The sequence below is a fragment of the Drosophila biarmipes genome, chromosome 3L, assembly GCF_025231255.1.
Source record: "Drosophila biarmipes strain raj3 chromosome 3L, RU_DBia_V1.1, whole genome shotgun sequence".
Taxonomy (NCBI): Eukaryota; Metazoa; Arthropoda; class Insecta; order Diptera; family Drosophilidae; genus Drosophila; species Drosophila biarmipes.
Window position 1 is genome coordinate 1,383,718 of NC_066613.1, and position 16,444 is coordinate 1,400,161.

The window sequence follows — 16,444 nt, forward strand, 5'->3', positions numbered from 1 at the left end:
AAGTATCTAGCAGACAGAAGGAAACGTTTCCGACCCCATAAAGTACATATATTCTTGGTCAGGATCACTAGCCGAGTCGATCTAGACACTTCCGTCCGTCCGTCTGGCCGAATGAACGCTGTGACATCGGAAACTATAAAAGCTAGAACAGTCAGACTTGGCACGCAGATTCCTGGACCCTAAAAAATGTTAATTTAATTTTACCTTGCATTGAGTTCTTTTCTTACCAAGTCTTACATTATGGGACATTTAACCACTTTGGTTAGCCCAAGCTCCACTGTTAACATAACAGCTGTTTAAAGAGCTGTTTTACGCCAATTATAGAATGCAAAAAGAGTTTGAAGTTACTTTAGTGGGTCATACTAGTTGGCTTCAAACCGAAACAGCCATCAGAGTTTCAAAATTCTTAAAGTCGGTCGGGCGTCCATTTCTGAACCACCAGACAAGAGAAAAAAGATTCCTAAGAACTCAGCTTCAGATTTAGCTACATCTGAAGGCATCAACGTAGCCTTATTCATTAAAGCGGCTAGTGAACCTGCGTGGGTGGGTAAGTTGCAGATTGTTCCAATGGGAGCTTTATTAAAATTATTATCCAATTTCAACACAATTGAAAATAATTATTTTAAACATTAAAATTACTAATCAACTAATCTTTTATCTAAAGAAAATAAAAAATTATGGGGCAGCTTTAGGATATGTATGTTCGATCCGATCCATTTTCATATAGAGGTTGCCTAAAAGTACACAAAAAAAATATTGTCAAAGTTTTATCCCGGTATCTTTGAAATAAATAGTTCCTTGCAAAAAAAAACCGTTTAAAATGTAAAATTCATAGCAATGAAAAAATCATTATTAACAGAAATCAGCTTAAAATTGCAACAGAAATTTGAAGCGGTTGTGACAAAGGTAACTTTAATGTCTCTAATGTCATTTATATCCTATTCGCACAAAAGAAGTTTTCGCTTCAGCTAATGTCAAACACAAAATAAAAAAAAATATAAATGTGCGTAACAACAAAACCCCTAAGAAATAAAAGAAACACAACTTCTTATCCGTAGAATTAAGATTTTATTTTATATGATTGTTTTTAAATACATTAAGTGACATTCCAAAACTTAGAAAAATCATATTAGGAAAAAAGGAAAACATGCAAAACTCTTTAAAGAAATTAATTAAAAAAAGTTTTTTTAATTAAAAATATAAAATTTAAGAAAAAATTCAAATTTAAAAAAAAATATATAACACAAAAACATTTTTCTTGGCCCCCTTTTTTGCATGACATATCCCCTGCTGGATTTCAAGCCGTTCGAAGGCTCCTTGGCCGTCTTTCAACAAAACATTTATTTTATACAGGTCGATTTTAGTACACATTTATTCCGCTCTAAAACAGATTTACAACACGGCAAAAAACAAAATATGTTCTGAACTTGTCAAAAATATTGAATACTAGAATGCTGAATACACAGCTGAAGCGGAATTCGTAATCTGATGCCCCGACAATTGTCGATAACAGCCGGAAAATTCCGAGAATACAAGATATCGGCGCGGCAAACGCCGCTTAAAGCATTCACGCGGTATCGCCTTCTGTCGGATCGTGACGTGCGGCATCGGCGTGCGGGCTTTCATATAATTACATGCAAACTTCTCTACACGATAAAAACAGCGAGGAGCCGCACCGCCCCAGTGTGCGCACACCTTTAAGCGGATTTTCTGTTGACAACGATTTTTCCACAGCTATGAAAAAATTAATCGTTGATTGGATTTCCATTCTGGCAAGCGTAGTGAAATAAATTTTTCTCTATGTATTATAAATAAAACATTCCTCGCATACTGTTCTTTATCTACATCCATTTTTGAAACAGCAATTTAGGCGCATTTTAATCATCATCCCCTTATAAAAGAGAATAGCAATATTCATCTTCAAGATGAAATCAATTACTTGGTTTCGAGCCGATTGGAGGCTTAATAAGCCTGCACCAACAATAATTTCTTAAAAAAGCACCTTTGCAGTTAAAATGCATTTCAATGCACGAAATCCCAAAAACACAAATCACCTAAACTGCTTGAAAAATAATGAGTGAATCACTGGATCACTGAATCGATTTGCCATTTACGGCTACGAGTTGTAGCCACTTTATATCTGTTCTCTTTTCTAACGAGTATTTCTTTTTGAAAAAAATGGAATTTGTCGATAAAGCGAAAACCCCCTCTGTCTGAATAGGGTACTACAGTGCCGAAGATATCAAAAAAGACTTTCAAGAAATTAATAACAAATTGTTTTACAGTGTTATATAAATTAGTGATATATATAAAAAAAAAATCATAAGAGTGCAGTGACTGGTTAAAAAAAACCTAATATAAAACATAAAACCTAAAACTCTTACTAAATAAACCTCGATTACAATGAGTCAAAACGACGTTCACACACACCGAGTAAGACGAGAGACTGCTCTCAGTACAAAAAAAACAACGCATACTTCTCTTGTAATGTAAGCTCTGATCAATTGCGGTCAATTACCTCCAACGAAGTGCAAAAAACAACCCTACTTTAGCCAAAGAGCACGATCTTGCTCACCATGCCTACTTAGGGCTACCCGTCGGAGTACGGCGTGGAGCCCCCACCATCAGTTTCGACTTGCAACGGTAAAACCGACAACGACCACAGATAACGCTATTAGTTCGGAATGAACTGTAACCGCATCTCTAAATACAACAGCAACAAAAGCCAACAAATCAAAACCAAAACAAAACTCAGCAAGCGGGTCCGGCCATAAAGACCGGACTAGACCGGTGCATCCATACCAAGTGTAAACTCAGCCCGGAGAATGCCGCAGTAGGTAACAAATCAAAAATAAACCGTGTCCAAATAGAAAATAAATTACCGGAAAAATCCAACAGCAATAGATTTGCGCTTCTAGCAGAAACTGAATTAGAACATCTGAACAAAAACTAGGAAGGGCCTGCAAGTTGTACTTAAAGGAATCGATGCTCTCAAGGAAAAAGAAGAAAAGAGCCGCAACCACTCTTCAAGGTCGAGCTGGAGCCAGACAGCAGAGTCTTAAAGAAAAATGAAATGTTGGTGTACATTTATAACCTGCAATACTAAGAATTAACGTGTAAGAGTCACTTAAATTAAACGGCCCAGTGCAATGCACAAATTGTAAGAAGTATGGACACTCCAGGGATTACTGTTCACTTCGAACAGTCTGTGTAGCTTGTGGAGACTTCCACAATTCGGCTAACTGCCCTGCCAATAAAGGAAACCCCCACAACCTCCGACCTGTTGTCAAACCATTCGCCAGTGCTAATACTCTTATTCAAAGCACACAAACTATAGATCACTCCTTCAGGCTAGTATGTAGGCTTATACATCAAATTAACCCCTCACTTTAACATCGAAAACAAATGTGCAAATATAACGCATAGTCCTAGAAAGTCCAGGCACCTGCGACGTGCTTGGCAAACCAACAGATTGTCGTCATCAAAACAACGACTTAAGGAAGCCACTCGCACACTAAATCGAGCTCTAAAGAAGGAAACAGAAAATGTACAGCTGCGGTACATTAAAAAACTTACCCTACCAACATTGTTTCTGCCAAGGAAGATCGCGAAATTCATTGGGGAACTGAATACGAAATAGTCCCCTGGCGGTGATTAAATAACCCCAAAAATGTTAATTGAACTTCCAAACTCTGCCATTGAGGTTATTTGTAAGCTATTCCTATACCGGATCGGGCGGACAGATTCCAGATTATATTTAAAAACAATGAAGAACGCTATAGTCAAGTGCTCGACTATCAGACACCTGTTATTCAGCTTGAGGGAGCAAAAGAAAAATGGAGATTTACAAGCAGCAAAGAAATATTTTTAAGAGCCGCCTACTGGCTATTTTGGTTTATGTTATGTGGGCGGCAGACAGTTTAAAGCGTTTTTGCCGTTTGGGATGACAAATATTTTCGCACGAATAGCACGGAATGTTCTGTTGTCCAGCTGAAATCAACAACTTTCAACAACAGCCAATATTACGATATTCACAAATTCCACAGTGCACATAGATAGTTAGAGAGCGTCAGTGAGTTAGCGGGGGTGAGTAAGCTAGGGGAGTGTATGTTAATGATATTCCAACAACAAAGTTATGTGTGGGTGAGCGGGTAACTACCATTTAAACTCTTACTTTTAGGAGTACCCCTATAAAAAGTCACAACGTTGCATTTAAGGCAGTTCAAATATAAAAGGTTGTACTCAGACCGTCCATGAAAACAATAAATATGTGTTAAGTTAAATTCCGACCCTATATCATTATATGATAAACAAAGCTTAATATCATCAGCATACATTATACATACATATAGTATATAAAACATATATAAAGTACACGAGAATTTGTTATGATTGAGGGAAGATCGTTAATAAACAAAGTAACCGCAAAGGGCCCAAATAACAACCCTGAGGCACTCCAGATGTCACGTAGATCTATTTTGAAACAGCATTCTTGAATATAACCCTTTGAGTACTTCCATTCAAGTAACTTGAAATCTAAGTTAATAGGTTACCAACAAACCCAAGCTGATCTAATTTGAATGTTTTGGTAAAGGCCATTTCTAAAATCTGAATATAGAGTATAAAGTCAGTCTTCATTTTTTTTAAGTCCATTTATTACAATAGATGACCGTTAGAAGGTTGGTGGTGGTCGAACTTCGCCTAACAAAATCATCCTGACACGGTGATATAAGAGAGGAACATAAATGTTGCAAATGAGAATTGATAATACATTCAAATGCTTGAGTTGCAGGCAATTTAGAAATACCTCTATAATTCTAGGCATCCACCTTCGCACCCTTTTTATAAAAGAATCCTTCCAGATAGTAGGAAAAACTCATGATAAAATAGTCAAATAAAAAATTTTAAGAATTTGTTTACAAATGGTTGACGCACAAAATCTTAAGCACACATCCAGGGAGTCCATCTGGACCGGAAGAAGAAGAGAGCCTTCGGTAATTACAGGGGTAAAAATACATTCTGCCCTATTTAAGGGATTGGGATAGTTAGAATTTGACCAAGCGGTTGAACTATAAGTAATTTGGAAAAACTCAGCAAATAAATCAGCAATTTCAGAATCCGTTGATGCAATGCTAAGACGTACTGATGAAGACAATGCCGATGACTTACGCTTTGTATTAACTAAGTTGTAAAACTGTTTCGGATGATATGAAAATTTTAATGTACTTCGATTTAGATACCAAATATTTCGAAAAATCCTACGGCTTACCCAATTTTGTATTTCAGTGCTTGATTTAATGCTTTTAGTTCTTTTTTTTCACACTACATAGAATAGTTCTGTGACACTTTCAATGTCTATACAATTGTACAAGTCTCTCCAACTATAACGAGAAATCATATCGTTAAGTTTGTTATAGTCACATTAACAAAATCATTAAATTTTAGTTGAAAAAGAACCACTTTTCTTTAAATTTGTTGCGCAGTTTGTATATAATTTGGTTCCTATATGCGTGGGAATGTATGTAACAGGCGGTAGGAAGCTATTCCGACACCAAAACGATAATATATTTTTGATCAGGTTAACTGGCCGAGTCGATCAGGCCATTTCTCTAAGATTTCGGGAACAATAAGAGCTTCTAAGCTTCCTGCGCAGCGCAAGTTTGTTTCAGCGGGGTGTCACGCCCGCGCTAACGCCCACAAAAAACGCTTAAAACTGTCTGCCGCCCAAATAACATTTAATAAAATAGCCGGTAGGTGTCGCTTTACAATATTTATTTGCTGGTTATAAATCACCAATGATAATTAAAAAACAGTTTTTTGGTAAACTTTAGTCTAAATCCTTCAATTACGCAAGTAAAAAAGACGAAAAAAGAAAAACAACAAGCAACCACAACGGTTTCGCTAATCCGTGTTGTTCTGTTTTATTGGCATGTTCCGCTTGTCTATGCATGTTCCGTTGCACATAGAAGCAAATTATTTATGGACATGTTCGACTGTGCAAATTCACTTATTAATAAATTATTAACAATAAACTTATAAACTTTATATATTATTATTTAAAATGAATGGGTGTGCAAAAGGTAGTCACTTTAATTGCTCGGCCTGTTTGCCTTCACCCGCATTTTTTAGGGAAGACATGTCGTCGTTTTGTTTGTTTTTTTCCGCGCAAGTGCGCGGCTCTCATTTCTTTTTCATGCACCAAAAGAGTCTTTATGTAAAAGTCATAAACCTAAGTTTCCCATATTGTGTGTGTCTGAGCCCGCTTTATTTCTTGTTTTTAAGTTTATTGGCAGGTTTGAAGCTGAAATATTCATTATGGAAATGCTGTCTTTATACCCTTGCAGAGGGTATAATAATTACAGTCAGAAGTTTTCATCGCATTGAAGGAGACGTTTCCGACCCCATAAAGTATATATATTCTTGATCAGCGTCTTTGATTATGATATACAAACTTCGGCTTGCCGAAGTTAACTTTTTTTTTTGTTTTTCTTTAAATTTAAAGGCCTGGATCATGCCCGACAACTTAACATTTTGACTTCGTGTCATTTTCCGCCACCTTATAGGATCATAGCGGTGCCGTTCTTAAATATTTGGTTTTTAACTATTTTTTTAAAGCGATTTAACTAATTAAAAAAATATATAAAAAGTTCGAAAAAGAATAGACTTTTATTGGCAAACAAATTGATAAAATCTGCCCGACGGTTTTTTCCCCTGAACCCATGTCGTGACGAGTTGTAACTCCAAGTGAATAGGCTTGGTCTCGAATCATATTAGTATTGACCCGTGGGACTTTTATTTAGGGCGGACAGATTCCAGATTTTATTTAAAAACAAGAAAGGAAGTTAACTTCGGCAAGCGGAAGTTTGTATACCCTTGCAATTATAAAAAATAATCAATAATTTTATAAAATTGAATTCGAAATTCTTAAAAATATAAAAATGTATATTCCCAATATTATAAGATAATATGTCAAAAAGCCCCAAAGCTATAATTTATTTCACTTTATTTCCCACCAATTATCCAATCGTTGCTACGACAGCTATATGATATAGTCGTCCGATTTGAATAAAATTTATTTCGAAATTCAGAACTAATTAAAAAATGTTATTTTCAAGCTCATAAGGTTATACGTTAAAAAACACGAAAGATATAATTTTTATTTCATGTTTTCCTATTAATTTTCCGATCGTTCCTATGCAGCTTTATGATATAGTCGTTCGATTTTGATAAAATTTATTTCAAAATTAAAACCAAATAAAAAATGTTATTTCCAAGCGTAGGTGGTTATAAGTTAAAAAACACCGAAGATATAATTTTTCAATATTATTTTACCACTAATTTTTCGATTGTTCCTATATATATGTCAAAAAGCCCCAGAGCTATAATTTGTTTCACTTTATTTCCCACCAATTATCTGATCGTTGCTATGACAGCTATATGATATAGTCATCCGATTTTGATAAAATTTTATTCGAAATTCAGAACTAATTTAAAAATGTTATATCCAAGCTTATAAAGGTATATGTTAAAAAACACGAAAGATATAATTTTAATTGTTTCCCCTATAGTTTCTATTGGAGCTATAAGATATAGTTGTCCAAACCGGCTGGTTCCGACTTATATACTACCTGCAATAGAAAGAAGACTTTTGGAAAAATCTCAGCCCGATAGCTTTAAAACTGAGAGACTAGTTTGCGTAGAAACGGACGGACAGACGGACATGGCTAGATCGACTCGTCTTGTGACGCTGATCAAGAATATATATACTTTATGTCGTCGGAAACTTCTCCTTCACTGCGTTGTAAACTTATGACTGAAATTATTATAACCTCTGCAAAGGTATAAAAACGGAGTTTCGGGTATCTGTCGAGACACTCGACATTAGCATTGGCCTAGTTTAGTAGAGCAACATGATAACTGATTACTGATGGATTGGTAGTCAGTGTTCAAGTTGTTCTCTTGAACGATCCTGATACCTAACGAAGTCGAAAAATGTTATCTGGAAAACTCCACAATTTAATGGAAATGTTTTTTAAATTGGTCCAAAATAAGAATATAATCTCGTTCGTAAAAACGAGTCGTATCTATAGAACAAACTATTCGCAGTAAGGTGCAACGCAGCAACATCTGACGACTACATTATCAAAGGTAGTGATTACTCTGTTCCTCCTATACACAGCGGATATTCCCACGAACGTGTAGGTCGCTTGTTGTTTATATTGTCAACTTTTAAATTTTCCACCACAATTTAAAAATTCCGCCCGGATTTGAAGTTGCCGCCAAATATTAAAATGGCAGAGCAAAGTTCATAAATTTTCCCAATTTCCAACACTAAAAAGACTCGTTCGGTAGGTATTCCTAAGCAACTCTCTTCCCACAATTTTCAATAGCCAAACTTGCTGACTGGTGCATCTCGATTTTTCGCTCTTTTCCGTTTTGAGCTTTGGCCGTGTGAGGATCGTTCTCGCTTAAACATATTGTTTGAACCAAACCCAGATTTCTACCAAAGCCAAAATCGTGAAAAATATCAGACATCCCCAGAATTTTTGAAGGTTTTCTTTCACCAGTCAACCACGGCAACCTTGCCGTTGAATAAACAAAGAGAATTCTGGGAAATCGAGATACTCCTTCTGGTGGTTCCTGTTTTCCTAGAAAAAAGTCCCTAAAGCGCAACAACGTGATCGTCAGCATTGTGGAAAATTCTTGGAAGTCGAGGCACTCCTTCTAGTGGTTCCAGTTTACCTGGAAAAAGTCCCTAAAGCGCAACAACGTGATCGTCAGCGTCGAGGAAAATTCTTGGAAGTCGAGATACTCCTTCCCTTGGCTCCAGTTTTCCTGGAAAAAGTCTCTAAAGCGCATCAACGTGTTCATATATAAGTCCATAAAGAGCACCATCGGGATCGTCGGCAGTTTTATCAGCTTTTCTCAGAGCACCCTGTATCACAAATACATACACACAACAGTGCAGCCCTCTACTGAAAGTGCACAAGTGGGCAAATTAAAGCAACATAATTTAAATTTAAAATCTTTGAATTCCTATAAACTTAAAATTAAATTAAGCAACTAAATTTAAAGTAAAAGTAAATTTAAACTAAAGTTAAAGAAGTAAAGTAATTTAAACTATCCCAAATACTAGTAAAATCAAATAATTTGTAATGCAGTAAGCAATCTCGAAATGAGAGCAAGTGTTTGAGCCCCTGGAAGTCTTTTTCCCAATTCTTTCTATAGTCAATTGAAATGCAGTTTTACAATTTATAAACAAAATTACAGCCAATAATACAACAAATTGAAAGCGCTTTCAACGTTGGATAAGGTGGGTAAGTGATCGGCTCCGGTCGTCATGCTATTTTTATTGACTGTTTATAATAATATTCCAATGTTCTTAAAGTTATACAAGAAATTCCCTTTCGATTAAATACTTGCTCAGTTAAATTTAATAATCAAAACTAATGTTCAAATTTGGATAGCCTTTATTTGATTCGATATGACTTTAGCATACAACTTTATATGATACACAACTTTGTATATATATATATATATATATTTAACCTATTATAAACAAGAATTGCTAAATTTCTTTACTAATGGAAGCTTGCATCAATGAAGATGGTTAGGAGTTAGGCGTGTGTCACCAACCTCTGTCAGGTTATGCGGTTGCGGTGATCATGGTAGGGTGGGCAATGTCAGCGGCAAATAACATCATCGCTGCTGACACCGACACACATACATCAGCTGTTGCCATTCCATTTAGGCAGCACTCTTCTTTTCAAGTATTCCCTCCCTCTTTATCCCACTATTAATTCTGTCCTCCAACATAGACAGCGCGTTCAATCGAAGATCCTGCGAACTATCCACAGGGACCTAGGCATTCTTACCGTCAAAGATGAAATAGACAAACAAAAAGCGTCCTACAATAAAAAACTCTCTGCACCCCAATCGCCTCGCAAGAGGATTGACTTGGGTTTCCAGCCGATCCCGTCTACAACGCAACGACCTCCCAAGCCATACGACTGTTAGATTAATTATTTTAATAATAATTATTTTAAGATTTGATACACTTATTGTTAGTATCCAAAGGGAGAAAATTCAATAAATAAATAGCAAAACATGAAAAAAAAAACAATCTATTATCTTGGATTTCATGTTACTTGAGTGGTAGAACTCAGAGGGTTATATTCAAGAATGCTGTTTCAAAATTGATTTACGTGACATCTGGAGTGCCTCCACGTAGTCATTTGGGCCTTTTGCTGTTTACTTTGTTTATTAACGATCTTCCCTCAATCATAACACATTCTCGTGTACTAATGTATGCTGATGATGTTAAGCTTTGTTTATTATATAATTATATAGCGTCGGGATTTTACTTACAGTCAGATATTGATTGTTTTCATGGATGGTGTGAGTACATTCTTTAAATTTGAACTGTCATAAATGCAACGCTATCACTTTTTATAGGGGTACTCCTAAGATTATCATTTACTTTCTTAAAAATACATTACTTGACCGTATATATTCAGTGAACGATTTATAAAGCGTTGGTCAAAAGAATTTGATGATCTTTATACGACCAAATTATTATTTACCTCCCTTGCCCGTCCTATTTTGGAATATTGTTCGTCGGTTTGGAATTCACAAAATCAACTGCACATGGACCGTGTTGAGCCGGTACAAAAAACATTTCTCTTATTTGCCCCGCGCAGTTTGAACTGCGATCAAAACGTAAGGCTACCTTCCTACCAGAGCAGATTACAATTCCTTAATTTACCTACACTTGTAAATCGTAGAACAATGCTTGGTACCTTTTTTATACCAATTCTTATAAGAAGTGTCATTGATTCTGCAGGTCTTTTACACCGCCTAACGTTCAATGTTCCTGTTAGACTAACACGAAATTTGCCAGATGTACATTAAATTTTTGTCTGCACGAGCCCTTTCGCGTTCTATGTAATAACTATAATAAACTTTACCATTTAATTTGCATTTCAACTTCTATCCCGGTATTAAAAACTATTATTTTAACTCATTTGCCTCATCCTTAATTGTGCCTTTTATTTTCATTTGTGTCCCGTCTCTATTCTATCTTCCTCGCGAACTCCCATTATTTTGCCCAAATTGATAAAAGGGCCCCGCGCGTATCAAGCACGTGCTTGGTGTCGTTGGGCATTTTGTTTGTACTGTTCGAAGTGCATCAACGTTCATATATAAGTTAACTAAGTTAACCGAGCGAAGGCAATGACCGATCGTTCAACAGCTCGCTCCGGCCAAACTGCTGACACAGCGTCTGAGGAACAGTGACCGCAGCGAGGGACAACTCCCACGCGCCCTCAAACTTGTCAGCGACCAGCAACCCGGCCGCTTTTTAGTTGCCGCCACCGCTCGGGGTCGATCTGCGCCCTAAGGGCAGCATTTGGATATCCCCTTCAACTGGACGGCTGCACGCGGACACGCTTACATCCTCTGGGAGAATATCATTTTCATTTAATTTATATAATTATTGAAGATGCCTATTGCAGACTAGCCTCCACATATTGATTGTCGCCCGTCGTGTTACTGCGCTACTCGATGACTTCTGTGAAGCTGTCGTGATGCTACTGCTGAAGATGTTTACTGCCGCCGATGTCCTCTGACCTGGCGCTGGTTGTGTTTGCTGCGAGAGTGGATTTATCCCGATCTGCCTCTTGAAGTCGTCTACGAACAGCACTCCCGGCTTGGCTTGGACAACGCCTCTTGAATGCCTTAAGAGGTAACAGCTCGCCCTTCCTGGCAGGCAGTGTAGTTCTCTCTCACTCGGGGTTTCGTTCAGGTGCTGTTCTGGAACTTCGCCGGTAACCACTGGGCTTACCAGGTGGTAGCAATTATATTTCTTGTAGGCATCCCACGATGTTGCATCCGACGACTTGACTTGTTGTTATTGTTGACTTGTTATTCACTTCCTAATGGTTGACTTGGTTTCTTGACTTTGATATCTTAGTGCTCTTTATAGATAAACTCTTGATCGACTTATCCACCTGTCAGAGATCTGTGGCCCTTTATAGGGCCAAAGTCCGTGGATCCTGCTTGACCTCAGTGTCATCTTACCGCCTTACTGCTGATCGTGTCTCTGCAACCACTCGTGCTCCAAACACTTTTCCTCCAACTATAACTTTACTGTTATCCGGACAATCACGTTTACGATCATAACTTGGGACGCAGAAACCTTCTGATATATAGAAAAAAAGTTAAATAATTGGTAATTGAAAAATTGCTTTGAAATCGGCTCAATAAATTGTACATGTAGCGTATCACACTTGTCGTTTGGACATACCTTACCCAAATAAAAAAAAAAACAAACAATTATTAGGAATGTATAAAGTGAAAATAACTCAAGAATAATATTGGGTTTCGGATTTTCAGGTTTACTTCCTACAGAATAATTGAAACTACAAATCAGTGTGGACAGCAGTTCACGTACTGACGAAGCGCACCAGGAGGGTGTGCGAAGGTGACTACTATATATACTCGTACACTAAGAAATTAAAATTGACAGTGATCGTCCGATTGTTTTGAGATTTACATCAATCGAAAGGTATGGCAAAAATTAAAAAAAAAAATGCATAACAAGACATTTAAAAAATCAGTTGGCTTGGCAGAATGAGCGGTGAAATTGTAAAAGTAAAAATTTTGAAAATTTTATCTGTTGGCGCTGGTGGGGTTAAATACCCCGCTTTTCACCAATAAATATGTAAATTTTTACGAAATACTATGTACACCTTCTAAACACGAATTGTATAAATACCACCGTTTTAAAATTATAGGCCAATGTTTTTTTATTTGTTTTTTTTAGATTTTTTTCTGATTTCTCAAAAACGGGTCTAACGATTTCAATTAAAATTTTGAGTTGCATAGCCCTTGAGATCCCTCAACTTTTGCCACATGACAAATTCTTGTAAAAATACCCATGTCAAAGATATAAGTAAAAAAAATGGCCACATTTACCAGTTCTGAGTATCTTACACTACCTGAGCATTGACCTTTTGTGTGCGTATCCAAACTCTTTTTGAAGGTCCCGGAAATGTAATATGATGTTTTATACCTTAATAGAAGAAACTTTACTTGTACCACTTTGGGAAAAACTAGTTAGTTTGGCGAGAAAACTGCTATAAATAGCTCAATTTTGTACAACATAACCTACGAGAACCTAAAGCATATTCACTAGATGAAACATCGTATTATATACTTATTTTTAATTTTAAAAAACGAAGCTGCAGGTGCAAAAATAAATAAAAATAAATAAATTTCCGCAGAATTTACTTTCCACTACATTGCGGCGCGAATCGAAATGCACTTGCTATATTTGGTATGTTTCTGGTATTTCCTTACCTCATTAGAAAAACTGACACGAAAAAAAACGCGCTAGTTTCCTATTTAGCTCTCGTACACTCATATGGATAGCTCGCCGTTTTCGTAGATGTGATTATGAGGCTTAAGCCTCTTTATCGAACATTAAATCGCTCACCCAAACAGCTTACGTTTTTTCAGTATTTTTATGTTTATGATCTTTGTACTTGGCGCTTCTGGATTTTTTAGAAAAAAATTCACTTAGACTGAAGTGGCGCCGGTATAAGAATATGGATGCAGGACCACGGAGCCCTCCCACGCACAGTGGTCGTTTTGTCTTTTAAATTTAAAAAAGCGTTTGGCTTTTTATTATCTTCAAGGTATGCACTACAAAAAAATCAATTTCTGTGACCGGTCTATAAATGTGTACCTCATTAAACGTAATGCAGTGTATTAACGACAAGCCCGGATTACCGTACACCTGTCTTCAGTCTAACTCTTTTATTAGCTGAAAGTATGAATCAGTAGCGTTTAAAATGTGTAGTATGAACTGATACTACCTGCTAGCCTTCAAACTATGGTACCTTTTAGGCACAAAGTCAGTAGCATAAAGGGAACTCTTTTTAGTATGGCACTTAGAATTCATCCCAACCAAGAAGATTGCTGTCATGGAAAACTTTGTATTTGGTACTGCTGTGAAAACCTTAAAAATACTCTGAAAGAGCAGATCGAGATTGCCAAAAAGTTGCAAAATTTTACTAGAAGTCTTATAGTAATGTAGAAGGACTGTGGAACAAATATGGATTTTTTCGATACCAAAAACCAGGAATGGCTGGGTACGCCGCTGGTATTTCTGTATTAAGTTTTTCGAGTGTGTTTTGCACATTGAACATAGAATTCCGACACAAAAGTAGTTAGCTCGTGGTCTTGACAAGGATGTTGTTAAAGAAAATAAAAGAATTATTCAGTAGAAGCTGAGGGAAGAAGTGCATTTGCTGGTAGATATACTACTAACTGCTACTGCTGGCTATACGAACAACGGAAACACTGCAAGGACATTTTTTGAACAACTAAATTTGAATGCTTATATAACAGAAGAAAGCTATGCTATAAGAAATCTTAGGACCACAGGTGTGTTGCCTGTTCGGAGGCATTCCTTTCTTAAAAACTATGGTACGCATTGGAAACTGTCGAAGTGTTTGTGAGATCATATACCTGGTTTTATATGCCATCATCTGTTCACAGAATTTTAATTCATGGAGCAGACATTAGAGCCGAGGGAGCTCTTGAAGCCAAGAACAAGGACTTACGGAACGAACGCGAGACCAATGCAAGAAAAAATTGCAGAAAAAATACCATGGAAGATGTGTTAAATGCCCTATCCGTTTCTTCCGACCCAGTGTTAACTTCATTGTCAAATGGGTCTGCAATTGCTTCTACAAAAACTATAATTATGAACGATGATGTTAAGAGTTTGCTTCTAATAAAGCATCTGGATATGCCTCTCTTTGATTCCGATGATTCCGAATAACATTCTAGCCTAAATAAAGTATATTTATGAAGTACGTTAATTGAAGTTTAAAAAAAAAAATAAAACACAATTTTATAATTAAAAATTATTTTATATTATTTTTTATTTTAGTTTTTGTTAATTAAAAAAATTATTTTTTAATTTTTAATTCAAACAAAATCTTAAAAAGACTTTCACCAAAACAATTCTGTATTTTTTGTAAACAGTGGAAAAAAACCGACTGAAGACATCTCGGCTCGGTTCGATTGACAACAGCTCATATGTTAAAAATAAGGGCCACCACAAAACGACGACAAAATTTTTTTTTTTTTTTATTCTATTTTTACCTACTATGATGCAAGAATTTCTCCATAATAATTTGTATTTATGTATGTTTGGCTCTGTTCTCCTAAATAACTACTATCGAGTGGACTTTTTATAGGTTTCTACCACAGTCAGTCACTTGGTGGGCAGTGTTTTTATAAAGGCCTATTTACACAGAGAGCTCCTTCTTTTTCCTACCACTGGCTGGAACCAAAAAAGGGAATCTGAAAATCATTCCGTGTTCCAGTGTTTTATTGAGTGATTTTTTAAGATATTATGTGATTTTATTTTTTGACATTTTTAAAAATGAATTTCATTGCATTCACTGCATTGGTGAGGTTATTATGCCCAAGGACCCCCCCAACGATTGAATCGCAGCAAAATACGGTTGCGTTCTACACGGAATTTTTCTTCGTTGACAGGAAATCCTCGAATAACGGAACCATGGTACACAACAAATTCTCTTTTAAAGATGTATTTGTGATACCTGCCGAGCACTTGTCTCCGAACTTTCTGACCAGGTAGAACGTTCAAGAATGTGTTGAAGGATTTTACAAAATATGATTTTTACAATGCTGTCCATCAATTGCTAGAATACCTTCCATTTTCTCCACCACAAACGCAATATAATTGATCAGATAATTTTCTATTTGCTGAGAAGAAAATAATTTTAAAAAAATTGCTAATTAAATAAAACAAAATACAAATGTCAGCTCAGTATTAGCTATGCTTTGCATTTTTTATGCTATTATCAGGTGTTTTTGGCAGCCCTGGTTAGGCATTAGGCATTCAAGGATATGTCGGCAGGGGGTATAAAAATGTGTCGTTATTATCGATATTTTTTAACTGCAACTTTAAGATCTTCCTCTTGACAGTGAAAATGGAATGACTTTAGGTGTGAATGTATCCGAAAACAAACAATGAATAAGGGTAAACAAGAAAACGTTCTTTTTACATGTAATAATTTATTATTTTCAAGTTTACGTCCAATAGGCTAAAATATAGCCTAAATTTATAAATTTAACAAAATAAGATATATGGTATTATAAAAAAAACATATGTATATATAATGAAACCTTTTTTTGTTATTAATTAGGCAATATTGGTCGACATATGTTCCAATTGTATTTTGGTAGTCGAATTATGTGTATTACGATACGTTCATTTAAAATTTTAAATTTTAATTGAAAATTTTATTGGGTGGTGGATGTGTGTGTTTGAAAATCCCAATTGTTTCCAACGGATGGACTCTATGGGAATGGGGTATTAACTGTTGTGCTTAATTGTGTAGAG

General features: G+C 36.1%; 1 protein-coding gene and 1 long non-coding RNA gene across 6 annotated transcripts; both read left to right on the forward strand.

Moving 5' to 3' along the window:
• Positions 1 to 885: 885 nt before the first annotated feature.
• LOC122818516 (uncharacterized) lies at positions 886 to 3,279 on the forward strand. 3 transcript variants are annotated; one of them, XR_007763728.1, is made up of 3 exons: positions 914 to 2,643; positions 2,717 to 2,837; positions 2,899 to 3,279. It is a non-coding gene; the product is annotated as an uncharacterized LOC122818516 (long non-coding RNA). The 3 variants fall into 3 exon arrangements; XR_006367998.2 differs by having other exon boundaries at positions 886 to 2,837; XR_007763727.1 differs by having other exon boundaries at positions 886 to 2,833.
• Positions 3,280 to 13,599: 10,320 nt separating this feature from the next.
• On the forward strand, positions 13,600 to 14,868 carry LOC122818517 (uncharacterized). 3 transcript variants are annotated; one of them, XM_044092675.2, is made up of 2 exons: positions 13,600 to 13,697; positions 14,563 to 14,868. In XM_044092675.2, the coding sequence occupies exons 1-2, from the start codon at positions 13,612 to 13,614 to the stop codon at positions 14,846 to 14,848; spliced, it is 372 nt and encodes a 123-aa protein (XP_043948610.1). In that variant the 5' UTR covers positions 13,600 to 13,611; the 3' UTR covers positions 14,849 to 14,868. The 3 variants fall into 3 exon arrangements, 1 of the variants encoding a protein (XP_043948610.1); XR_006368000.2 differs by lacking the exon at positions 13,600 to 13,697 and adding an exon at positions 14,111 to 14,490; XR_006368001.2 differs by lacking the exon at positions 13,600 to 13,697 and adding an exon at positions 14,111 to 14,448.
• Positions 14,869 to 16,444: the final 1,576 nt, after the last annotated feature.